The following is a 27,883-nucleotide window of genomic DNA, read 5'->3' as shown; positions in this document are numbered from 1 at the left end:
TACAAAAGAAAGGAATGTTGAACATAAAATATAAAACGCTGAAGTCTCTCGGACGAATACATCCATTTTGTTAAATATTAAGACACCGCTCGGCAGTCTGACTCTTTGACTCGGGAGTCAAAGGCATGGTTGGATTAGAAATAAAAGGATGGCGAGAGAGACAGAGAGAGAGAGAGAGAGAGACAGAGAGAGAGAGAGACAGAGAGAGAGAGAGAGAGAGAGAGACACAGAGTCAGATGGAGGCGCAGAATGAATCACCACCCGTCGGTTCACAGTCAAACTGCGCATCCGCCCTTTTCACCTGCCACTTCCTGGTTCTCTGACCGTGCCGCTCCTCACCACCGCACCACTTGGCTACTGTAGTCCTCTGTGGTGACGACCTCCTTCAACCCTTCCTCTTTCTCTCCCTCGTTCCACCCCTCCTCCTCCTCCTCCTCCCCCCCTCCTCCTCCTCCCCCCAGCCTCCAGAGCTGGGCTAGGTAGGTCCGTTGGAGCCTCCTCTGCCTGTGCTGTCTCTCCTCCCTCCTCCGCAGGCGGTCCTGGCGGTGCTGCCGCTGCCGGCTGTGCTGGTAGCGCTGGAGGAACAGCTCCTTGGCGTAGCCGTACAGCTCGGCGTCCAGCGTGTTCAGGGCCTCGATGCGCCGGCGCACCTCCTCGCTGATGCCCACGCCGGCGGCCCGCGTGCTGTTGATCTGCGTGAAGGCCTGGATGAAGCGCAGGCCGAACGTCCGCTCGAACAGGTACTGCGTCTTGCGCTGGAACTCCGTCAGGCCGTAGAAGGCCATGTTGCGCAGGTTGGCCTTGGCGCTGGCCAGCAGCGCGCGGCCGCGCTCCCGCTCGCCCATGGACGACATGTTGTAGCAGCCCACCAGGCTCAGGTCGGCCAGCATGCGGACCTGCCGGTTGTTGGCCAGGTTAGACGGGCAGTCCATGAAGCTGGACAGCGGCACGCCGGTCCAGTCCTCGCCGCTGTAGCAGGCGGGCAGCTCGTCCCGTGTCGGAAGGCGCCCGTCGCACATGTGCAGGGCGGTCTTCCAGGTGGCGCCGCGCTGCACGTGCTTCCACTCGCTGAGGTAGCGCGACACCGGGTCCCGCAGCATGGTGATGTAGTAGAAGTTCCTGCAGGGGGAGACAAAGGCACAGAGACATGCAGTGAGCGATGTACTGGAGGATGTCAACACTCACTTTCAATTCACACACAAACTTGTGACAAACTTTCTTCTGCAAATCTGTTATGGACAAAACAATTGATGATCAAGATTCTATCCAAATCATAACTTTATGCACAATTTGTACATCTGCTGGTCTGTGTGTGTTGTCTCTGTGTGTCTGGAGGGTCTGGAGCTAATCTCACAACCCGCTGGGCTGATGATCAGCTACAACCTTGTGCACACTGACTGTAGGCCACAGAAGTACCACCACTAATCTCTTCCTTTTGTTGTTGGTTGTGGGCAGGGTTTAATAGTTTTGTAAATGGAGCAATTAGTAATGAGTAAAGGTGCTGAAAAACTCAACAGAAAAGTTAACAGTGACATGGACAATCAATTAACAGGGAAGCAAACTTGGTTTGTTAAAGTCAAACAAATGCATCTAGGAAATCTAATATTGGACCTGCTATGGTGAAACTGGTGAAACTGTACACATATTGTACACATATTGTGTAATTATTCTAAAAGGTGTAGCTGGTGTAACTTTATATAACTTTCCCTGTCAAAAATAACATGAAATAAGAAAATACAAATAAAAATGACAACTCTCACCCCATGAAAAATGGAAAACAGTCAATTTCTTAAACCACCAACCACGACACTACAGCTGGCTCAAATTGCTCAGCAGTTAGATCATTTCATACTGATACACACATGTATCACAATCTCTTAAAAATACAGTGAACTGAAAATGTAATTCCTTATATTCCATCCCAGTCAGTCTTGTCAGTTCTGAGCAAAAATAATATCAGAACTCTTTCTTTTGAGAGAATCCTTTGGGCTCAGGGCGGCGGTGGCTCAGGGGTAGAGTGCCTGGATGGTAACCACAAGGTTGCCAGTTCGAACCCGGGCTCCCCCAGAGTTACTGTCGAAGTGTCCTTGAGCAAGACACTGAACCCCTAATTGCTCCCGATGTGCTAGTTGGTGCCTTGCATGGTTTCCGCTGCCATCAGTGTATGAATGTGTGTGTGAATGGGTGAATGTAATGCACGATCTCTGTAAAGCGCCTTGGATAAAGGCGCTATATAAATGCACCATTTACCATTTACCATTTTAGCTCATGGCGGCAGCGCCTGGGCGATTGCGTCCTTTGTGCTCTGACTGAGCCTTTGTGGAAATATCACCTCGTATTCCACCACCATGTCACCACGGGGATTGGGGTACCTGGTCAAAGGGAGCCCTTCCCATTTGATTCGCCGCTGAATCCCTGGCCGCAAGACATCAGTGTTTGCCACAGGTATGGTCCTGCCGTCTATCGAGGGCACATTGACTGTGCCACCGCACAAGGCATCTCTGAGGGAGATCTTGGCGTTGTAGTAGATGTCGGAGCCGCTGCGGCGAAACACAGGATGCGGCTTGTCCTTTACAACAAACACCACATCGGCGGGGATGTTGGTGGGGGTCTCGTCGCCTTCTTTGGGAAAGATGATTTTGGTCCCCTCCTTCCATCCCCTCTTTATATCCACCTCAAGGATCTTGTCCTCTGATCTTGTCGTTTGCCCATCGGGATTCAGACGCTTGCGGATGATCCTCATCTTCTTGGTGCAGCCCGAGAACACCTCCTCCAGGGACACGTTCAGATTGTGCACCACGGGAGGGTCCTGCACGCGCACACTGCTAATGCTGTGACCCTCCGTACCCCCCCTTCTCCCGAATGAACGGAGTAAGTCCCCCCGGAGTATGTCCCCCATTCCACTACTCACCCCTAACGGGTTCATGTTACCGCCGCCAAAGAATTCTTCAAACGGGTTGCTTCCACCAAATAACTCTGAGAACATGGCATGAGGATCACCATGGAAGGTGTAGGTTCTGGTAGTTCCACCATGACCACCACCACCACCTCCCCCTCCTTGGTGGGCCAAGCCAACTCCGCCCTTCAGACCCTCTTCACCGACGTGGTCATAAATACGTTTCTTCTCTGGGTCGCTCAGAACATCGTAGGCCTCCGCGATCTCCTTGAACCTCTCCTCGGCTCCCGGTGACTTGTTTTTGTCGGGATGGTACTGCATTGCCTGTTGGCGATACGCCTTCTTTACGTCTTCCTTCGAAGCTCCTTTCCTAACGCCCAGAATGCCGTAGTAATCTTTGCCCATGTTGAGAACCGGCTCGTCTGTTTCAGTCGGTAAGAATACTAGAGTATTATTAAAATGTTGTTAAAATGTTGAATTAAGTAAAGCAGATATGGTGGTCACCACTTCAGCACGGCGACCTTTTAGACTACTTTGTAATGCAGATCTATACTCGGATGTACACTCTGTCTCTCCCATCTCGGCAGCACCTCCCTAGCAGCATGCCATGTACTGAACCCACAGATCTCCTTTCATGTAATGTTTTTTGCCTTGTGCAATATTACCTTTTATAATGAGACGTGGACCCGTCTGAGACCCTGCCCAGATTTGTCATATGTCATAGATATGTCATAGGTGACTGATGATGTCATAGGTGACAAACAATAACAGGCAGGCCAATTGAAGTCTGTGGAACACTCTAACCGCCACTGCTCCTGCGTCTTTGTTGAGCACATCCACAGGTTAATGTTGGACACTCTCTGTCACGATCCGTGATCTGTTCTGTCACCCTGATGTGTTTCCCTATGTTCCTTGTTTTGGGTTTTACTTTTGTGTACTTTTAAGTTTTATTTTGTAGTATCTAGTGTCTCTTGGTTTCCTGTGTTGCCCATGTTTACCTGCCTTGTCTAACCCTGTGATTAGTGTAGTGTTCTCCTCCTGTGTCATGTTAGTCTCCCAGCCAATCCCTGTGTTGATTTGTCTGTTGTGTTCACCTGTGTCTAGTTAGTCCTTGTCTATTTATATACCCTTGTGTTTTCAGTTCTCAGTTGGTTCGTTATTTATTTATTTCACCAAACCAGAGGAGTAGGCAGTCATCAAAGTCCAGGTACAGGCAAAGGTCAAAATACGGGTAGGCAGTCAGAACACAGAGAACAAGGAGTACAAAGGGAAACACTAAACTGGGAAAACTAGGGGATCTGAAATACAGGGCAAACGAGGAGTCAAGGAACAAGGTACTAACAAATACTCACAGTGACAATAAATAACGAACCAACGCGTGTTGTTGTTTCCCACAGCACTACTTTGCTGGTTGGCAGCTCTTGGTGTCTTTACCAGTGTCCTGCTATAGTCGGTCTCATTCTCCTGGCTGCTATTTTCTGGCATTCCATCATACAGGTTCTCGTTGGTAACACGTGTACAAGTAAAAGTGCAAAGGTATTGGCATCAAAATGTACAAGTATAGTCATTATGCAGAAATCTTCCATTTCACGTTTTCAAAATCTATTAAATCATTTGAAAATAGCAGATCTACAAGCTCACAATGCGTCGCATAGCAACACATTGTGAGGTTGTCGATTGGCTATTTTCAGCAAGAGGATTTGGTGTAAAGGTGGCCCAAGGATAGAGCCCTGGGGAACTGGGGGTCAAGGACAGAGGAATAAATCCCTCTTGTTCTTGATTCGTAAGTTGTTAATAAGATTATAACTGGATAAAAATCAAGATGAAACTGCTATGCATGCGTGTGTGTGTGTGTGTGTGTGTGTGTGTGCGCGAGGACTTAAATAAATCCGCTGAGAAGTCAACCTGCATAATTTCCCAGAAGCTAATTATTCCTCGTCAGTCAACTGATGGTGGATGATATTCACACCTCTCACATATTCTGTTGACATTATGACAGAACATTAGGGTGAATGATGCGTCATGATCGCTGTACTGTACAGCAGTGCTTTTCAAACTTTTTTAATGTCAAGGACCCCCAAAATAATATACTCATTAGCCTGCGGACCCCCATTTGAATATGCCAAGGACCCCCATAAGAGATCTTTACGGCTCTAGCAGTGATTTTAAACCATTTTCTTTTTTTTCAATTTACGTTTTATTGAATTTTAATCAAACATAAACGAAACGACTGACAATTGACAATACATACAACCCAAAACAAAACAAAACAAGACAATATACGTACAATACACACAAGGGGAGGTATCTGCCTCTCTTCTCTATTGATGATCATAATACATAAGTACCTCAAACAGGTGCATATACAGGTTAAACAGGTTTAACTGAATTTATACAAAATCAGGTCTTATGGTAGAAACATGAGTAATCCATCTAAACCAGTTATCTGTGAAGACTTCAACTTGACCGTCAAGGGCCCCCCGGTTTGACCTGAATTAGGCTATACGGTCCCCTATTTAATGGCATTTCTATCTCTGGGACCCCCAATGTATATTGTAAAATCAAAGTTAAGTTAACTTTTGATTTACAAATGGAACTAACTTTGTGTACAAATTTGTATTTGTATTCTCTGAGTTACAGACCCATAAGGCTCCCTTGGTTCCATTTGTACACTCTCTGAGTTACAGACTCATAAGGGTCCATTTGGTTCCTAACTATCATTTAGCTGGGGACCCCCTGGAACTCCCTCAAAGACCCCTAGGGGTCCCCGGACCCCACTTTGGGAACCACTGCTGTGCGGTATGTCTCGATTGATTGATTGATTGAAATATTTATTAACAGTTTGCTGAATTACAGTACATTTCAAGCACAAACTCAATACAAAGGCTGTTAACTGTGAGTGGACGACCCAATTAAGCATTACACTTGTTTACAAGAGGGTCCACCATGTTCAATTCATCAAAACATTTAGAGACGTACAAATAGACACTTCTATATAGACAAAGAACAGAACAGGAATTCATCATAATGGAGGTGAAAAGGGAAAAGTCTTAATGACGCGTGTTGGAAATATAGAAGATCATTCCACATAAATGATTTAAAAGAGACTTGTTTAAATTGCATTCAAATCAAGAGGTGAGATGAGGTGAATGGATGAGTGCCATGTTTTCTTTGATCAAAACGAAGGTATAAATAGGCCTACATATGGCTTACACTGGTTCCTACAATGAAAGAGAAAAATCACACCCGTGTGAAGCGAGGGGCGCTCTTACATCATTTGAGTAGGACAAAAATAGCTGATTTGCTCGTCTACATATGATGTAAATTCTCCAATAGCGGCCCATACAAAGTATAACAATAAAATCACACCCGTGTGAAGTGAGGGGCGGTCTTATCATCATACATCGTCATGATGTAAAATAGACACTATGCCTATTTGCTCAGACACTGACGTAAAATTCTCCATTCATTGTCAATAGGAATTTAATGTTTGTTTGGGCGGGAACCCCTTTTGGTGTTAGCATTATGTTATGCTTTAGCTATTGAAAAATAGCAGATCTACAAGCTCATAGCGCGCCACCGAGTGGCTCGCTACGAGCTTGTAGGTCTGCTATTTTTTTTTAATCGAAGGACGACTGACATAGAAACATAGCTTTTTCAGAAAACTGTCAGGATGTAGAAGACATTTTTAGAATCTGATCTCAGGTCAAAATGGGTTAAGACGAAGGTGGATGGTAACTAAAAGCTGCATGTAGGAGGGGCTAGAGCCCCTCAAAAAAAGAACAGTAAAGCACATATCACCACACTGGCGCACTCACAAGTACCACTGATTAAACGCAAGAGGTGAGACTTAACACAATTAGTGAGGTGAGACTTGACACGATTGTTCTCTCTCTCTCTCTCTCTCTCTCTCTCTCTCTCTCTCTCTCTCTCTCTCTCTCTCTCTCTCTCTCTCTCCTTCTCTCTCTCTCGCTCTCTTCTTCTCTCTAACTCTATACTATACTATATTTTTTTCCTCAAACAGCCCGTCGAAAGCAATTTTAAACAAAACATTTTATATTTCAGATATTAACCCACTTAGGACTGAAATGTTATGTTGCAATATACTGCAAGCAACAAGAACCCCAAAAGGGGTTCCCGTCCTGAATGGTTTAATGTAATTCTCTCATTCAGAGCTACTTAAGGTATTCAAGGCTATAGAATAAGGTTCATGTCGTTGTCAATGAGAGCTTCAGCTTTGGTGCTAAGTTGCTAACAGGACAAGAGTTAAAAGGTATGGCTGGCTGCACAACAAAAATAATACTTAATTAAATTAATTCAAACATCTTATTGTTCTGCTGTTGCGCCTTTTCCTTGTCTCCCCACCATTACACATGAGATTAATAGTTCATACAACCAGAACATTTTTCAATCCACAGTAATAATGTAAGAGGTACAATAAAATCACTTAAGTCCGCATGCCATTGGCAAGATAGGCTATTATATTATATATATGGCACCAATCATAATCACCATGGCATTAAGAAAATGATAAAATAAAACCTAACAAAAACACATAATTTTAATTTTCAAGTCATCATCATCAAGAACCATGATTAATATTAGTGAATACAATATTAATCAAAGCCATTCTCATGCAGAAGGAGAGAGTAGAATGTTTTTAGTTTTACAATTTACAATTTACAATTTAGGCATTTAGCAGACGCTCTTAATCCAGAGCGATTTACATTAAGCAATAACAAAAAGCATGGCATACATCACATATATAAAAAGTAGTTATCATGAATCATGCGTAAACTAAGAACGTAACAGTGGAGTATCTATGTAAACTATACATGCTATACTATATAATATATTATACATGTGTTTGTGTACTATAAAGTGCTATGACTACATAAAGTGCAATTCTAGAGCTGTCTACGTAACAAGCTATAAGTCTGTTTAAAATACTATCTAAGTCTACATAATGTGCTATCTAAGGGGCTAGGCTAGGGCAAGTGCTACGGGCCATGGTGGAGTCTGAAGAGGTGGGTTTTCAGACTACAAAGAACCCATTCCCACAATTTAAAGTGAGTTTTTGCCCTCATCTAGTGACTTCACGAGTTCACGTGTGACTTGTTAAAGGAAACTAAAGGGAAAAGCTTTGAGAATGTCAGCCATTATGCATGACATTTCAAGTGAAAAGAGAGTGCAGATAAAGAGGGAATGCAGGGGGGGGGGGGGGGGGGGAAATGTCATCCCACTGCTCAGAGATCGCAGTGATTGACCTCACCTCTGCTAGAGAAATAACGACCGACAGAAAGGAAGGAAGGAACTAAAGAAAGGAGAAATACAGTACGATGCGATGGATAGATAAAGACGCAGAAAATAAGATTGTAGCATTTTATCACCAGAGCACTTGGGTTTCATACTGCGACAATATATTTCCTGAGCTCCATTCATTCAATATAATAGCAAAGAATACTCATAGTCAAGGACAATTTATCTAAAATGCTTCAATTTTCTTTCACAGTTGTTCATACATGGCCGCCTTCCAGCATGCTGTGATCCCCCAAACTACTTATCTTAAATTACCTATAAATATTGAAGAAGTCCTATTCAAGGCCGTTTTTGAATCATCTGAATGATTGCGGTACTTATTATTTTATTTTTTTTAATTTTTAAAGAAAGAAGCATTTCTTTTTTGATATGAATGGTTGATTTTCAGAAGACATTTCCAGTGAAAAGACCCAGTCATTTTTCACCAGCCCATCTTTCTCTCTTTGTGTCGCTGTCTCCATGCTGCCCTTAACAGGCATTCACCACCTGAAACTCCCTCGCTGTGAGGAACTCGCTTTGAATTGAATCTGGCAACAAGCAGAATGACAGAGAAGGATGGAATTTATTTCCCTTCGTGTGCGTGCGTGTGTGTAACTTAAGTAACTTACATTTTGAGTAATACTATTACATTTACTTTTTTCCAAAAGTAACTACCGGGTAGTTACTACTTTCACAAGCCTTGGTAAAAGCAAAGCAAAGCAAAGTTCTTTGTTTACCCAGGGTAAGTGGACTAAGCTCGAGATGCTTGTTTACAGCCACGCCCTGCTCATAGAACATTTCATGGTTGGGGTTCAATGCCTTGCTCAAGGGCACTTCAGCGGTGGTAATTTTAACGTGCCGGTCCGGGGATTTGAACTGGCGACCTTCCGGTATCAAGACCGCTCCGCAAACCGTTCGGCCACCGCTGCCACTGGTGGTACTGTGGGTTTGAGTGTTTATTTATAATGGTAGACTTGGTTGGGATGGAGTTGCTTTGCAGGCTGCTGACCCGGTCTAGATCTAGACTCTAGAGCCGATACAGAAACGATGCGCACTTGTCTGTACGTGTGAAGTATCAGATGTAGTGCGTGTCTGCGGCTGCGCGTGCCTGCATGTGTGCGTGTACTTGTCTGTACGTGTGAAGTATCAGATGTAGTGCGTGTCTGCGCGCGTGCCTGCATGTGTGCGTGTACTTGAATGTATGTATATTTGATCATGCACGTATCATATTATTCCTATGAGTCACAGACAGTACCTGCATGTGCGTGGGAAGGACACTCATGCACACACAGGCAACAGCAAACATTTGTATATATATATATATATATATATATATATATATAGTATTTTTGAGTGGTGTAAACCACTCCAACAACTGGCTTTGTACCCGTGTCTGTTCGTACCAAAATAAAATCACACCCGTGTGAACTGAGTGGTGTAAGGTTTTATATAGCATGATCAGCTGTGGTCTGACGTAATGTCTGACGTAATGAAATCACACCCGGATGTGATTTCACAACTGGCTTTTTTTGTGCAGAAAAAATGAGCATGGTTGCTACGGTCATCCAGTTCACCCGGGTGTGATTTAATTACGTCAGAAATTATTTTGAACATAGCAACCATGCTCATTTTTTCTGCACAAAAAAGCCAGTTGTAGGAGTGGTTTACACCACTCAAAAAGCGATGTACCTGTGTCTGTCCGTACCAAAATAAATCACACCCGTGTGAACTGAGTGGTGTAAGGTCTTATATAGACTGATCAGCTGTGGTCTGACGTAATGTCTGACGTAATGAAATCACACCCGTGTGAACTGGGTGACCATAGCATTAGCAACCATGCAAATTTTTTTTGGTACAGACAGACAGACAGACAGACACGTAAACTAACAAAGCCAATCGTAGGAGTGGTTTACACCACGGGTGTAATTTTTTTTTTTTACATTAACACAACAAACTCTAGTATTGGGGTCTCTGGCTTTTTTCAGATGGGGGTCCAGTCCAAATACATATTAGTTTGACGCAAAAAATCTCTGAGAACCACTGGTGTGTAGAAAGCAGTAATGTTAACAAAGAAACTCTCAAAATCAGCAAAGCAATGCAGCTGCAGGAATCAGATCAAACCTAACATCTTTGATGGCTATTTAGAGAAACCGAGAGAAAGCAGTTGACCTTCTGCCGCAATGATTGTAGAGTGAAGGCCAGCCCCGAAAGGTCAATCATCAAGTAGACAACAGTCCAGTCTAATGGAGATATAGAGCAGTCAGTGTCAGGTCAAAACCTTGTCTCTCCAAAAGCGCTACTTTTTCTGGAAATGGGAAAAGAATTGATCCATCGTAGTTATCATTCTGTCACATGCTCTCTTGTTAATGATTTTTTAGGGTTAAATGTGTATTAAAACCCCACATACAGACTTGGAATCCCTATGTTGGGCATATCATTATAGGTGAACATTTTCAAACGCGAAAAATGTTCAAGGTTTTCTAATAATAACAGATCTGTAAGCTCAGCTTGTTTCGCCACTTTTCCGTGTACACTGTATGACAAAAGTATAAAATAGGGCATTTGATTTATGAAAAAAAGAAAACATAAAAGAGATGAAATATGGAGATACAGAGTTTTTGCCCGACAAGGACAAGATACAGTACGACATGCAGTGCCGGTATGCGTGGCACCCAAATGATGATATAATGACTTGAACACACACAGACAGACACCCTCTAAAGATAATGGCCACCCAGAGTGGAAGCTAAGTGAATTACCCGTCCATTTCAACCTTACTGAGTGAGCAACACCAGATGGAAGCATCCTCACTCACACACACACACACACACACACACACACACACACACACACACACACACACACACACGCACACACGCACACAGTCACACACATAATCCCAGACCTGCTTTTTCTATGCTTCCTGGAAATAAGCCCATCTACCCCCCCCCCCTCCCCCCCACCCCAATACCCCTCCCCCTCTGTTTCCTGTGCTCTATCTACAGTATCCAGCTAACCACGAGACAGCCAGGATCAATACCTGTCCACACACACCAGGCCTCTCCTTCCAACGTGACCTATTGACTGAGAGCCGCTAATGTCAAAGTGCTCCGTTTACTCCGCGTGACGGACTGTGTGTGTGCGTGGGGGGGGGGGGGGGGGGGGGGGGGGGGGGAACGACGACTGGGGGACGGAGGTCAAAGCGATGCAAAGGTCATGCAACGTTGGTTTAACTCTGCTCGAAGACGCATTGAGACCGAATGACGTGCGTATTCTGCCCTGCGTGTTCGATTGAAGCAGGCTTTTATACGATCCTTTTTGTTCGCAGGATCAAGAAATTGCAGAGGGACACCTCCGTGCCTTCACTTTGTGTGTACAACATGCACCCTGTGTGCACGACATAACCCTATATTGAAAAGTTTTGATGTATTTTGAAAGAATAGGAAAACTGAAAAGACAATGCTAAAAGTCAAAGGGGCTAACAGTAACATATGCACAGTCCCACTATGTAAATCCAGTATTACAATAGTTAACTTTAGTGGCCATGAGCCTGGACAATTGTGATAATGTCACAATCAGTGACACGATGTGGACAATTTCCTACAAATCTCAGGTGGGTTGGTTGCTAAATGCTGTACCTTGAACCTGAAAGTGGGTAGTTATTAGGTACGAACTATATCTTAAAACAGCCAGTTGCGTCAAAGTAAATTTGTCAAAATGACACTCGTAAGAAAAATATGCATGGCATGAAAATTGAAAGACATTGGGAACATCTAAGGGTATGGCCATTAATCCATTGAGACCTGGAACGCATCCATGTCACGTTAGCGTTTAACCACATTAACCATTAACCCATTTTGGGGCAGGAACCAGTTTTGGTGTTTTAAACATTGTTATAATTTATCTATTGAAAAATAGCGGATCTACAAGCTCATAGCGCGCCACCGAGTGGCACGCTATGAACTTGTAGGTCTGCTATTTTTGAAAAATCGTTAAAATGTGCCTCAAATCTTTCCGAAAATTGTCATGATTTAGAAAACTTTTTTATTTTATTTCGACGTCAGGCCTGAATGGGTTAACTTTGAGTTACCAAACTTTTATGGAGCTTCAATGTGACAAATGTCTTCTTTTTCTCCCCCTAAAAAGATACCACTTTATTAAATGAGCAAATGTGATTTAAAACACAGTTCTGGCCCAATCATGTGGTTATACAGCGGAATACAGCTGGTTCCGTTTTTAAATGAGATTAGAAGCCTCGCGGTTTGTTGGCCCTGGGGGGGTAGTGGTGGTAACAATGGTTGGAATATAGAGGTTGATGGTGGGTGTGACTCCTGCTACTGGAATAGACTTTTCGGCATGGGTTTCGTGCAATTTGAATTAAGATCAGACACTATAGAGCGTTGCAGTCCCGCCCCCTCGAGAGACCCGGAAAATAAATCCCCGTTCATTTTCCTCATAGACTTTTCAGAAAGTATTTATTTAAAGACGTTTACGCCGCGGACAAAGCCAACTCTTGTCGTGACAAATCATGACAAATAAACACAATGTTTTGGGCCAAACAAAGAATTAGAAAGTAGAAAAAAAACCGCAGGTTACAACACTTTTTTTGTTGTTTTTCCAAAATATTGTGTTTGTTGTCATGATTTGTCACGACTCGAGTTGGCTTCGTACGAGTACGACACTTAAAAGGTCTTTAAATAAATACTTTTTGAAATGTCTATGGGAAAAATGCATTGGGATTCATTTCCTGGGCCTGGCGTCGTCATGAAAGGGGGCGGGACTGCGACGCTCTATAATCATCCCTACATTATGGTCTAATAAGAAATTGCATAAGAACTACTGTAACAAAGCCTAATAAGACATAACATGTTATGCATATTATGCTTTTATTTCATGTTACTAACAGGGACATTATATCTACAGTAATTTAACATATCTGTACTGTAAATTGAACACGAGCCCAACTTCTACAGATAGATATGTTCATTATCCCGTGAGGGAAATCCAGGTTGGAGTGAGTGTCGACGCAGCTTTATGTAAAGCGCGTAAGTGAGTTGGGAAATTATATCCCACTCTTCCGAGCCCTGGTGTCCACTCTGTTTTGGAGCCCAGATTTCTGTGCAGATGTTCTGACATCTGCATAGACTCCATATTTAGCCATGCCTGTCAAAGAACTCCATATGGGCATAAAATGGAACATGTGGCATGCATTTCCAAGTTCCAACTTGCATCGTTCCAAGTAGGCCAGTGCCCAACGGGCACCGCTCTAGTATTTTGATAATAACAAACACATTATTTCTAATTAAAGGGGAGTTGCGCACAAGCTGTTTTTTTAACTTACCGTTTTTATCTGAAAACACATATCCATTCATCACTGAAGAAAACCCCAAAAAACATGCTGAGCGTTCCAAACGAATTAGCGGATTTACCGTCCGTGCATAGGATGAGACGCTAGAACTCGCAATTGTTTTTTGTTAACATCTGTTCTAGATGATATGACAGGTTAGTCCATGGAGTGTTGTTGCTGTAACTCTTCCGGGTCTACATGACCAGCGCCCTATATCTTTATGATGTATTCTTTTTTGGTCAATATACATTATTATCAAGATAATTTTGTAAAAGAATCAGCTAGTGAGAAATTCCCCTTTAAACCGTATTATGTCTTATTAGTGCAGGCCCGTAAATTGTGCCGGGACCAGTCTAGTTAAAGGACCACTTCACCACTTTTCAACCTATATTCATAATAATAGGTCCTCAGGTCTGTCCACCAGTGACATCATCAATGGGGAATCCAAGCTAATAGAAACTGCAGGCTTTGTAGTCCTGAAAAGTTGCAATGTGAAAAAGGAAGCCATCGTTCTCACGATAATACAAATCTAAACATATTTGTAAAACAAATCTTGTTTAAAAAAAATCTACATAACGGTGATGTCACTGGTGGACGGGTTTCTGAACTGCCCACAGCCCTCCTATGAGACACAGACTGAGTAGAATTTTTATTTTATGATGATTATTAGTGAGGACCTATTATATGAAGATGGGTTTAAAAGTGGTGAAGTGGTCCTTTAAGTTAACCATGGGTTGATGTTAGTTAAGGTTAGGTACCGTTACTCCGTTAGGCATGGGTTTAATGTTGTGTTGCGTTGCGTTGCGTTGCGTTGCGTTGCGTTGCGTTGTGTTCACCCCGCATGTGGGGTAGAAATTGCATACACACATGCTCAGACATGTCTTCAGAGCGAATGGGGGACATGTCTTGTTTTACCAGTCTGTGGGTGTTTGATTCTTCAGGCGAAGCTTAGCTCGCCCTCACAGTGATATGAAAGTGCATATTATACAAAGTAGGCCTACTTGAGACGTTGTAATTACTGGGGCTTGCCTCGGGCATAATGCGGTACTATAAAGAACATTGTCATCTTGTCATGCGTTTGTGTGAATACATGGATTGAATGCGTGTCTGTGGCTATACTAGCAAAAGGAAATTGCGCATGCATACAAATAAAGGAAATGCTTTGTGTGTGTGTGTGACTATGACCCAATGTCTCCCACCTAGAATAAAGTCCTGTCGCTTTTAGCACCGCATTCATGCCCGGTCACCTTCCTCCACACAGCAAACCTGCAAACAACCCTATTGATCAACCCCCACTCTGTGTGTGTGTGTGTGTGTGTGTGTGTGTGTGTGTGTGTGTGTGTGTGTGTGTGTGTGTGTGTGTGTGTGTGTGTGTGTGTGTGTGTGTGTGTGTGTGTGTGTGTGTGTGTGTGTGTGTGTGTGTGTGTGTGTGTGTGTGTGTGTGTGTGTGTGTGTGTGTGTGTGTGTGTGTGTGTGTCTCTCTCTCTCTCTCTCTCTCTCTCTCTCTCTCTCTCTGTCAGTGCAGCTTGCTTCTTTTCTTTCTCTCATAGTTTCTTGCTTGCTCTGTTTGCTCTCGTTCGCTCTCTAGTCTAAAGAATGACTTTCAAAATGCACCCAAAAGCGATGGAATTGGAATATGTAACAAAGGATCAAAGGAAGAACACCATTGTCTGATCACAAAAACGATATATATATATATATATATATATATATATATCGTTTTTGTATTTTTCCTATCAAGAAGAAACACACAAAAAAATAATTGTGTTTCTCGAAGTGCCCTTGAAAAGAACATAGAGTACCAGCTCTTCACCTCTAAACTGTTAAATAAATAACACTGTCAAAAAGTAATTACCAATGCTCTAATTATTTCTGTGCCTTCATCAAAATGGCCGGTAGACCGTTAACAAAACCTACAGTAGCACTCCATTCTGGGGATGAACATTCTGCGGAAAATAGCAGATCTACAAGCCCACGTGTTCAGAACAATGCTGTGCGTTGTGACCTTGTAGATTGGATCTTTTCGGGCTGAGGATATTTTGTGAAGAGGGACAAAAGGATTTTCTGTAGTATAGACGGCAGACGCCTCGGGGACTCCCGTCAATGAAGTATACAGGTTTGAAGTGGTTAACCTTTTTTTTTTTTTTAGATGACATGAAGACAGCATATCAATTTCACAGCCGAGTTGAGGTGTTGATAAGTGGAGCGAATCCATTGAAAGGTGTTTCTGTGCCCACCGGGGGATCCTTACACTGGGTCCTTGTTGGGGGATTGCTTTCTGCCAAAAAAGAAAGGAATGCAAAAAAAAGACACACACACAAAAGCTTTCGGTGATGAAGAGGCACGCTTTGTTTCACAACTAGGAAAGAAATGGACTCCCAGTTCCTCTGAGGGGACACGGTAATTTAGGGACATTCATCAGCAGTGGCTCCCTGGGGAGAGGCTGGGATGTGTTTAAGCAGCCTGATTTGGGACGCGTGTTGCGCTTGGCGACGTCACATTTAAAGAGGGATGACAAATATTAGTCCAGTCATTGGTGCGTAGGCAACTTGGACTGCGTGCGTGCGTGCGTGCGTGCGTGCGTGCGTGCGTGCGTGCGTGCGTGCGTGCATTGTGCAACTGTGCGTCCATGTTCAAGGTAACTTCATTTTTTTACATCTTGTGTATGTGAGTACAGAACAGTAATTATGTTTTCGTTCTGTGTGCGTGTGCGTGTGTGTAAGACGGTGTTGGCAAACGTGAATGAGTATACAAAAGGTGTTTATGGACCACCGAACATCGATTTTCAATATGTCTTCAGTGAGCGGGTATGGAGATAAAACACTCGCCCAATGCCTCTGGCCTGGCCGGGAGCCAATTGGCCATGTTTACAGGTGGGAAGCCAACAGGGGAGGGTGTTCTCTGTCACTGCAAGTGACCATTTGCAGACTGCGGCCATCTTGGCTGCCATCAGAGTTTGGAAGCACTCGATTTCAGTAAAGCAACGTCCTCCTGCTGCCTCCTGCATTATGTGCACATTCAAAACAGGTGGTACACGCAGGGCAGGGAGTGATATCTAACGAGCACTTCCAAATTGCAACACTTAGAAAAGTAATCACCTTCAAGGAAAGAAAGAAGCTCATAACATGTCTACGGTGCATTTTTATGAAACAAACACTAGCTTTTCAGATAATTCAAGCTTTTCGTACAGCTGCAATGTTGGTGAGTTTGACGTTTAATGTAATCAGATAGGACTTTTCTGTTTGGATGTATGGGCTGTCAATGGGAAATTGCACCTTATTACCACGCTGCCATTAACTTATATGGCAAAATGGTAAATGGTAAATGGTGCATTTATATAGCGCCTTTATCCAAGGCACTTTACATAGATTGTGCATTACATTCACCCATTCATACACCTATTGCGGCGGCAGCCATGCAAGGTACCAACCAGCACATCGGGAGCAATTTGGGGTTCAGTGTCTTGCCCAAGGACACTTCGACATGCAGACAGGAGGAGCCGGGATTCGAACCACTGACCCATGGATCATTGGACGACCTGCTCTACCTCCTGAGCCACAGCCGTCCCAATGGCAAGATAGCCGCGGTCTGCATATGGTCAATATAGTGACCGTGTTGCTGCATTAGTGCCTATATCTGGGGGATGGGGGCGTCCTGGTGAAACTCCTTGCTGAGGCATGCATGGCCAATCATGTGCCTTCCTTCAATGGAATGTGTTCACTCACAGCATGCGGGAGAACTATTATGTGCCAGACATACAGTTGCTCAACCTCTGGCATCCAGCAGCCCAACCCAGTGGTCACATTGAGTGGCACGGGTGCGTATAATCAGACATTACTAACCCATATATAACCCTAAACGCACACGGAAGTAGGGGGACCAGATCCAAACTGTTCATTTGAGGGACAGAAGTAAGGACGATATTCTTGCCAGCAAGGTGCTAACTAGGTGCAACTTCCCATTGGCAGCCCATTCATCCAAACAGAAAAGTCCTATCTGATTGTATTAAACAACGTCAAACTCACCAACATTGCAGATGCACGGAAAGGTTGAATTATCCTCTTTCAATCTGTAAAGTTTTTGTTTCATAAAAATCCACCGTAGACATGTTATGAGCTATTTCGTCAAAAATAGTGGCGCAAGCAGGATTGGATACCAGGAGCCAATGAGGCCGGTACTGAGATGGGCATTGGGTCTGTATTATGACAACACCCAACTCATGTCAAAAGAAAGAAACCCTGCCAGAATAATCCCATATTTCTGGCAGAAGTCCTTGATGGATGATTTCTCCATTCTGCTCACTCACTCACTCACACACACACACACACACACACACACACACACACACACACACACACACACACACACACACACACACACACACACACACACACACCTACACACCTACACACCTACACACCTACACACCTACACACACACACACACACACACACACACACAATCATCAGTAATTAGCCAGTCCATTGATAATTGTCTACTCCTGCTATTGTCGCTACTCACCTGTGACCTGTTGCTCTAGTTAGTTGTGAAGGCTTATATATATCAGTTTCAACGTCATCATTTGTCAGTTTGTCTCATGTCGGTGGTTTTCGTTTGACTGTGAAGTTTTGACTGCCTGTTGAACTGATTGGATTTCCCATGCCTCCTTGTTTGATGACTGACCTCGACTGGTATACTGACCATGTTTTGCTTTTAGAAATTAAGTAAAGGCTGCGTTAACTTTATTATGCATGTTTTCTTCAGAATTATTCTGAGAATCTTTTTGAAAATTTGTGAAAGGTCTTGAATAATTTGGTACAATCTTATGGGGATCCCTCGCACAAAATATTTGAAGATAGGGGTTCACTAATCCGAGTTCTCAGTAGTTTTATTTTTCAGGGTTCATAGCCAAATACACACTGCATCAACCTCCCCAGGATAGCAGTGGACATTGACAGCGACACTATAGTAGGCCTATAGGTAAAAGGACTACTGCAGTACACCTTTAACAGATATTTTGACGGACGTGTAAACGCAGCTGAAGGTAATAACATGCAATTGTGTGTTACTTTCTTTTAGGTGTTTCTGCAGGTCAGCATGAAGTTAACCGTACATGCTGGCACACATGAAACACACCCAGAATTATTACCATGACCTGTATTTAGTATTAGCCAAAAATGGCTGCTATTTGCAATGACTATAGATTGGGTAAAAAGGGTTGTACAACAGTGTCGTGCAAAATCAGCACTGCACTCTTGCTTAGCCGCAATTTGCAACTTTGATTTTTTTATAATGGGATGAATCTAGAGTTGCAATACCCTCCATTGACTCCCCACTCATCATTTTGCGTTTGCGATCTGCTTGTCTTAAACGACGTTAAACTCACCAACATTGCAGCTGTAGTCCAAGCTTGAATTATTCTCTTTCAATCTGCCGAGCTTGTTTTTCATAAAAATCCCCCGTAGACATGTTATGAGCTACTTTCTGTCAAGAAATTCTGTGCAAGTGATTCTTTTTCTAAGTGCTGGAGTTTGGAAGCGCTCGTCGTAAGTCACTGAACGTCCCTGCATGCATCTGTTTCGCATTTGCACATAATGCAGGAGGCAGCAGCGCGACCCCTTAATAAAAACGAGCGCTTCCAAACTCCAACATTTCTTCTTCTTGACAGAAAGTAGCTCATAACATGTCTACGGGGGATTTTTATGAAAAACAAGCTCGGCAGATTGAAAGAGAATAATTCAAGCTTGGACTACAGCTGCAATGTTGGTGAGTTTAACGTCGTTTAAGACAAGCAGATCGCAAACGCAAAATGATGAGTGGGGAGTCAATGGAGGGTATTGCAACTCTAGATTCATCCCATTATAAAAAAATCTAGAGTTGCAAATTGCGGCTAACTCTTGCTATGCACTGAGCAATAACGAAAAAAAGAAAATCCAACAAATGTGTCTGTAATGTTGAAAGTGTTACACTTTCTCTCAGGTTCAACATAACTCGGAGTGTGATGCATTAGGACGAAAAGTCTAAATAAATAATAATTATGAGACATATGAGAGTCCTAAAGGTTAAAGGTCATCGTGGCAATATGGTGGATGAGATGAGCGCAGTGCAAGTCTCACTGCATTCATCTCTAGAGATGTGAAACGGGATCCATGTTCACTTAATTTGTCTGTCTCTCTCTCTCTCTCTCTCTCTCTCTCTCCAGTATCTCTCCACAGAAGCACAATTGCGAGACAATGATGGTCTACGATCTGATGTAAGTAATCCTCATCTCTGCACACACACACACACACACACACACACACACACACACACACACACACACACACACACACACACACTGCGATACGCACCGTGCGTACGCACACACTCACTGACTTAACACAATCCATTGTGTCAACCCTGACCACAAAATAGTGAAAAGAAAAAACGCTATTTACATTTCCGTGCTCGGACCCAGCCAGTCCGGGACACAGCACAGCCAGGGACACACATTGCTGTGCATTGGAGTGGCTGCACCACCACAAAAAGCAACAACAGCCGACCATAGTGCACTTTGCCCTCCATTACATGCACAGTACACGACCCGCACCCATGGGAGAACGGACGAACAGGCCAGCCACGTTACATGATCCACCATATAGACGCAGGCAGGCAGGCAGGCAGGCAGGCAGGTAGGCAGACGGGGAGGGAGGGAGATGATGGGGAGTGGGCTAGCTACTTCTGTGATCTGCACTGCTCTCAGATACGGGATGCTATTCTGGGCATTCAATGAAATGCTCCAGGGATGGACCCGGAGTTGAGGGAAATGAGAAATATTTGGAGGAAGACGGGGTGTCTGGGCTATCTGCGAGCCACGGAGCAAGGGCGCATCCTTTTTTAATTTATTTTTAAAAAAATTGCTGAGGCCAGTTGGTTGAAACTAATTAGGAAGGAGAAAAAAAGAACGAGGCCTCTAGAAAGTCATTGATGCGTGTTGATCATTTTGGGTTAAAAGTAACTTAAAACACCTAAAAAAAAATGTAAATCACACACACACACACACACACACACACACACACACACACACACACACACACACACACACACACACACACACACACACACACACCAACACCCACACACACAACCTGCCGTTTGCGGCTTACCAGCTTTAGAGCCTTAGCCCTAACCTTTGCCTGACATGTTAATCTTTGCAGCTTTGTGAAGTGTGGGACACTCCTCAAGGTCCCAGCTCTAACCGTGGGATGGCTCCTCCTGGAATTATTTTTTTTGCTGTGCAAGTTACATCTTTTCATATCTTTCTGCCTCTGACGAGAAATCCTGTTTTTAATTAACAAAATGATGAGGAACACCAGGAATAGCAAGCTGTTTCGTGTTTTCTGCCAGCATGCTGGCAGAAAATGTGAGAAATATCTCATGCTGCATGAGATATTTCTGAAAAAGCCTTTTGACCTCCTGAACCCTCGCAGCCATTATCCTGTGGGGAACGGTCGGCCCAAAATAGATCTAAAAGCTCACACTGCATCGTGGTGAGCTTGTAGATCGGTTATTTCCGGCAAAGACATTTTGTGTAGAGGGAAAAAAGACTGGACAGAGTAGAGCTCTTCACGGGTCCAAAAAAAGCATCTCCTACTTTGCTCACGATTTGCACAAAGTTGGGTTGCTTTAACCTTCTTATATTAATTTGCTTTGAGCTTTGCTTTCACCTCGTTGAGGTCAACACTGGCGACTGTTGTCGGGACTCGGGATCCATGATATAATGTAGAATTGCACGCCAGTGTTTTCAAATCAGCCCATCCTGGCTTGAATTGCATGTCCATTGCTCTTGCGCTGCTGATCCTAAACCAGCATAATCATCACACAAGTAACAGCTCCATTCATGTCGCTCTAAAAAACTGATCCTAGATCAGCCTAAATTATCACACAAATCTTCGGTTCGTTTCTCCGCAGTGCAGCAGAGCGCAAAAGAAGATAATAGAGGGTATGCGCATGCTTAAAGTGAAGGGCACATCGAGTGGCAAATCGAGTGGCAAAGCAACAGGCAAAAGCAACAGGCAAAGAGTTTAACATTGTTTAATGTTGTTTAATGCAATCAGATAGGACTTTTTCTGTTTGGATGTATGGGCTGTCAAGGCCAGAAAGTAGTTTTTTGCCACTCGGTAGGCGTTCCTGCATAACTTCCTGGTTTGATGATGATGTCACGCGCATACTCTCTATACAGTTTTTGTTTTTTTTATATCCATGAGAATTCCAAGACCAAGAAATGTTATGGTATACAGGACATACATGGGCAACAGGCGGCCCGGGGGCCACATGCAGAGCCCACAGTCACTTAATGCGGCCTGCAGGTTAATCAGAATACTGAGATATTATTGATTTCAGCTGTTACAATTCCAAACATGCAAACATGACCCGCTTTAATTAATTCAGTCTATATATGTAGCTTAATGAGTAGTAGTAAAATGTTATTGCCTTTTTGTTATGTCTTTGTATTTAGTTCATAAAGTTAACATAACTATAACTAAATGCATTTGAAATTAAATACAAATGGTTACTTTTCAGGATTGCAATGCAAAAATAGCAAAAAAGATAAATCAGGATTTCAATTCAAATATAGCAAAAATAGCTGATCTACAAGCTCAAAATGTGTTGCACTGCGACACGTTTTGAGCTTGTAGATCGGCTATTTTTGATAAGACAGAAATATGCAATGTGGCCCTCTGGAGTGAGAGTGGAAATATAGTTGCCCTCTCCATCATCAAAGTTGCCCACCCCTGGTACATGACAGGTACAGAACTTGTATGGTATCGGTATGGTACTCGCAGAAAAACAAATATAAGTTATACTGTAACTCATATCCAGGGCTCAGGAGTGTCCAATGTTGTCGAAGAAGCGTTAAGAAATCATCCCATAGCTGTGCTATGGTTGTTTACCATACAAACTGCTTCCCCAAATAGCCTTATTTTGGAAAAGAACTGTTGAAATGCAGCTGGCAGGTTTTAGCAAAAATCTGGAACTCCATTCTAATCCTCCACCAATGCCTGCAACCCCCCCCATGATAAAATAAAACCTGTGTTCAACTGTCCCTAATCTTTCTTAAGGAGTGTGGAGATTACAAAGATCCTTCGGATATCGCACAGGAATATAAAACATCATTTCTCACTGTCCTGAAGTGTGTGTGTGTGTGTGTGTGTGTGTGTGTGTGTGTGTGTGTGTGTGTGTGTGTGTGTGTGTGTGTGTGTGTGTGTGTGTGTGTGTGTGTGTGTGTGTGTGTGTGTGTGTGTGTGTGTGTGTGTGTGTGTGTGTGTGTGTGTGTGTGTGTGTGTGTGTGTGTGAGAGAATAAAGGATATTCAAGGATATAAAAGAGAAAGTAACAAATGAAATGTTTTTGACTTTTTCGATGAGGTATATACTTATTACATTACCCCATAATGTTTCTCCTCCCCCTGTCGATATACTGGCTTTTACCTGATCTTGCAACATCACAAAAACTTTATCTAATTTTTACCCTTAACTGGAAACGGGAACTAATTGTATTAATTTCAATAGTCTGAGCATTAGCCTAATACCTAAAATTAAATATTTTATCTTTTATTTCATCTTTTATTACTCTCAGTTGTGAGCCAAAAAGGATGTCTTGCATGTGGGGGTGAGGGTGAGCACCGTGAGCATCTTGCATTGCATTGTTGTGCTCGTGTGTCGTGCATCCCAGGTCTTCTACCGTTATGTGAACCGGCAGCGGACTCGCTGGAAGCTGTCTCTTCAGACATATTTAATGGCTTTTGATCAATGCAACTCGCAACGCGCTAAACGTGATACTGTAAGTTACCATTCGAATCCATCCATCGATCGTAGAGATAGCCGCTCGCCTCTTCAAGGGGGAACGGAAGTATGATCTCCCCGATTCTTGCCTCCCTCCACTGGCTCCCCTGTTGGTTTATAGGATTCAGTTCTTATATGTCTGTCTTTAAAGTGCCGTGAATTTTGTATTTTTCCAGTTTTTCATGTGTCTGACAGTACTTCATTAGACACCCTGGAGTCGTTTTTATGTGCAATGGTGTATTAACTTTGTATTTAGGGTTTCTTCCTGGAGGCTGAACCCTTGACAGTCAAACGGGCCAATGAAATAAACAGTAATATAGTGATATCACACTATCAGCCCCTCCCCTAACCCCTCCCCCTTTATCATACAACTACAGCTGTGGGTGCGGCTTCAGTTCAGGTGGATCACCACCCATCACCACGCACCAGGCAAACCAGGCATACTTAATGAACTGGTGGGCGTGTCCACATAAAAGCATGATTTTAACAAATACTGCACACTTTTTGGAAAAAGTTCTTCCTTCCTATAATAATACCTGATGATCATGTTTTAGGGTGGAAACAAATCCTGGCACTCCATCTTTAAGTCTATGGGTTGGCCCCCAATCTACATATCAGAGCTTCTACCTCCAGATGACTCCACAATACTGTAGATCCATTTTCCGCTGTAGCGTCCAAACTGTGCAGGAATTGATCTTCCACCCCATGTTTAGAGCATCTCAAACCTCGCCTGTGTTGAAATCACGTGTGAAAACTCACTTGTACTCCTTGGCTTTCTATGATTCAGACCGAGAGTTTTTCCACTAGGCAACATGTTTATGTTGCACCTTCTTATGTGTTTTCTTCCCCCTGTTTATTGTGTAAGTATTTTAGTATATTTTTTGTTACCGAGTGTACAGCACTTTGGTTCAACCCTGTTGTTTGAAATGTGCTTTATAAATAAATTGGATTGGATTGGAAGTGCTTTGGGTATTATGTAATAATGCCTTAGCCTTGGTTGGCCAGACTAGGGCTTTTTATTTTTTTATTTATTTTTTGCACCGGCAGATTCGTCTGGTCCCACTAGTGTAATAATGACTTGCTAATGTAATGCCTTTAATGGTAATGTAATGTTTACACCGACATGTCTGGTATCTGCTAAATGATGTCTCGCGTGAGAATATAAGCACAAGGAACTACACTTCTGTTGCTAATGCTATTACTCTTTTTTTTAAACCATGCACCATGTACAGGTCCATCCCATGTAATTAGAATATTTTGTAAAAGTTCATTTTGTTCCATAATATAATTCAAAAAGTGAAACTTCTCAATTCATTGTGCATAAAGTGAAGTATTTAAAACCTTTTTTAATCTTGATGATTATGGCGTACAGCTCATGAAAATCCAAAAATCCTATCCCAATGAATTAGATTAGAGACCACTAAAAATGTTTTTTTTAAACGAGAAATGTTGACCATCTGAAAAGTATATTATTGTATGCAGTTAATACTTGGTCTGGGCTACTTTTGAACAAATCATTTCATCAATGGGGCGTGGCATGGAGGTGAACAGCCAGTGACACTGTTGAGGTGTTATGGAAGCCCAGGTTTGCTTTTTATAACAGCCGTAAATTACTTTTTTATTGTTCTTATGTCTCACACCTTCCTCTTTACAATACAACCTCGATTCTGTGTGGGGTTCAGGTCAGGCCAGTTGGCTGGTCAGTTAAGCACAGTAATACCATGTGGGCAGGTGCCAAATCGAGCTGGAAAGGAAAATTAGCATCTCCATGAAGCTTGTCAACATACCGGTACTGAAGCACAATGTACTCTAAAAGGATGGCTGTGTTGAAACCATTGTTAAATTTTCAGACATGAGTCAGTCAGTGGATCAACACCAGCAGGTAACATGGCCTAAATCATCACTGTGTTTTGTCATGTCCAGAGTCTCAAAACAACCATCTATTATGATGTTTTTTACAGTATGTTGACAAGCTTCATGGAGATGCTAATTTTCCTTACCAGCTCGATTTGGCACCTGCCCACAGAGCCAAAACTACTAGTAAGTGGTGTACTGTCCATGGTACTGTGCTTAACGGACCAGCCAACTGGCCTGACCTGAACCCCACACAGAATCTAGGTTGTATTGTCAAGAGGAAGGTGTGAGACATAAGACTGAACAATAAAAAATAATTTACGGCTGTTATCAAAGCAAACCTGGGCTTCCATAACACCTCAACAGTGCCACTGGCTGATCACCTCATTGGGATAGGATTTTTTGATTTTCATGAGCTGTACGCCATAATCATCAATATTAAAACAAAAAAAGGTTTTAAATACTTCACTTTATGCACAATGAATTGAGAATATTATGAAAGTTTCACTTTTTGAATTATATTACGGAAGAAAATGAACTTTTACAAAATATTCTAATTACATGGGATGGACCTGTATATGTATGTTACCACATTTGTATGGGTCCCTTTATTTATTGAATTATTATTTCAAAACGTAAAAAAAATAATAATAATAATTAAAAAAAAAAACATTACCAAAAAAGCTAACATTTTCATGAATTAAAAACAAAATTAAATTCAAGAAGTAGTGAAAGTAGCCGATCTACAGTTCACAACGCGACGCAAAGCGACGCGTTGTGAGCTTGTAGATCTGCTATTTTCACTAGTTTGTGCCCCGGGCAAATGTCTAATTTCTTTCTTGTGTCTGGAGATGAAACGTCTGGGAACTACTGCTTAAACCACTTGATCCACAGCAACCCTATTCTTGGGGAACAGACGGGCAAACCTACTATGGAACACCTTGCCTAGAACCGAGATCTCTGTCTTTTGAAGCCTATTATGTTCTTTGCCCAGGACGGAGAAAGACGGAGAATTAATTGTTTGATATAGCCTATATCAGCGAGCGATACACTATACAGTCTAGGAGCGACATTTCCGGTTGGTGCGTCATCAAAAGTGTTCTCCCTCCATTATAGTGGACGGGAGGAAATATCTCTGAATCTAAATCACTGATCGAATGTTTCGGTTAGATGCTGTGCTATCTGCACAAACAAGATGGAGTCCTGTGTCACCTTGAAATGGGCTCTGAAGGTGCAAATAGCTGGGCACACCAATTTACTTAATTATATCGGTTAATGAGAATAAAAGAAAATGATTGTCTAATGATGAGTTGACGCACAGAAGAAAACTAAATGCTCGCGGCGACCCTCTGGTGGCTCTCGTCTTTTTTGTATTTAGTTTAAATCCACCTCTGATAATATGCATGGCTGCATGACATCATTGAGTTCAAGTCACTCACCTTAGAACAAGACTTTCACAGATATTACAGCTATTTTTAACTGCAGGTTAGATGTTAATTATGTTATCAACAGGTAGGTTAATTTGTGAAAGCGGTTTCGATGGAGGTGTGCAGATGGTCTCACTCAAATAAGTGTGAAGACACTTAAACACTTAGACACCAAGGTTCATGTTTTAGGTTGGTAATAGAGAAAGTAAAAGATGAGTGTTATTTTTTTTTCATTTGCTGCTTTCTTTTGTTTTAGCGATTTTAGCTAATTTTGACAGGGGCAGGGGCAGTCAAACATGGGGCTAAATACGTCTTTTTATACAAATGGCGATTTATTTTTGTATTATTTACTCTAGTCCTACTAGACCCCAAGAAATTACATCTGGCCACAAAAGATCACAGGATCTACTGAATGTGAAGGTAACCTACTGGGGGGAAGCCACACGTGTGTGTGTGTCATAGGCTCAATATGTCAGTTTGACACATTCAGTAGATACCGTGATCTTTTGTGGCCAAATTAAATTTCTTGGGGTCTAGTAGGTAGGACTATAGTAAATAATAAAAAAAGAAATCGCTATAACATTTTGTAAAACAATACATATTTAGCCCCATGTTCGAATGCCCCCGCCCCCTGTCAAAAACAGCTAAAATCCATAAAACGAAAGAAAGCAGCAAAATAATTAACACTCATATTTTACTTTCTCTAATAACCTAAAACATGAACCTTGGTTGAAAAAAAACTAAAGTTGTCCTTTAAGTACTGTACGTAAGTACAATTGTGAGGTATTTGTCCTTGGCTTTACTTGACTATTATCCAACACTTTGGACACAAATATTGTACTTTTACTCCACTACATTTATTTGAAAACTTTAGTCACTAGTTACTTTGTAGATTTTTATTATTATTACAAAACATACATTACACACTTTGGCCCTACTGTATATACATTTGGCCATTTGAAAATAGCAGATCTACAAGCCACAATGCGTCGCATTGTGGGCTTCTTTGTGAAATGGGACATTCTGCAATATGAGTACTTTTACTTTTAGTACTTTAAATATAGGCCTATGTTGAGTAAAAGTAAAAAAGTATCGGCGTCATTATATGTTGGCTCAACAAATAGCAGATCTAGAAGCTCACGTGTGGCATCAGCTAATGTATAAATCGGGCATTATGATGCCATCACAGCCTGCCAAGATTTTGACTAAAACTAACATTTCCATCAACGAATAAACAC

At 42.5% G+C, this 27,883-nt stretch overlaps 2 protein-coding genes across 2 annotated transcripts in view; both read right to left on the bottom strand.

The window, feature by feature from the left end:
• Positions 1-335: 335 nt before the first annotated feature.
• LOC306917209 (heparan-sulfate 6-O-sulfotransferase 3-B-like) overlaps positions 336-27,883 on the bottom strand; it is a gene marked incomplete at both ends in the record, with an annotated part of 38,952 nt that continues 11,404 nt past the window's right edge. Inside the window, one exon of the mRNA XM_079495341.1 lies at positions 336-1,119. Coding sequence (XP_079351467.1) covers positions 336-1,119 — 784 coding nt within the window. The remainder of the gene's footprint in view (positions 1,120-27,883) is intronic.
• LOC306917523 (dnaJ homolog subfamily B member 1-like) lies at positions 2,267-3,301 on the bottom strand (the record flags this gene model as incomplete). Its single annotated transcript, XM_079495798.1, has 1 exon — positions 2,267-3,301. The coding sequence occupies one exon, from the start codon at positions 3,299-3,301 to the stop codon at positions 2,267-2,269; it is 1,035 nt and encodes a 344-aa protein (XP_079351924.1).

The sequence above is a fragment of the Electrona antarctica genome (assembly GCF_951216825.1).
Source record: "Electrona antarctica genome assembly, chromosome: 24".
Taxonomy (NCBI): domain Eukaryota; kingdom Metazoa; phylum Chordata; class Actinopteri; order Myctophiformes; family Myctophidae; genus Electrona; species Electrona antarctica.
This window is presented reverse-complemented; position numbering and strand designations above follow the sequence as displayed.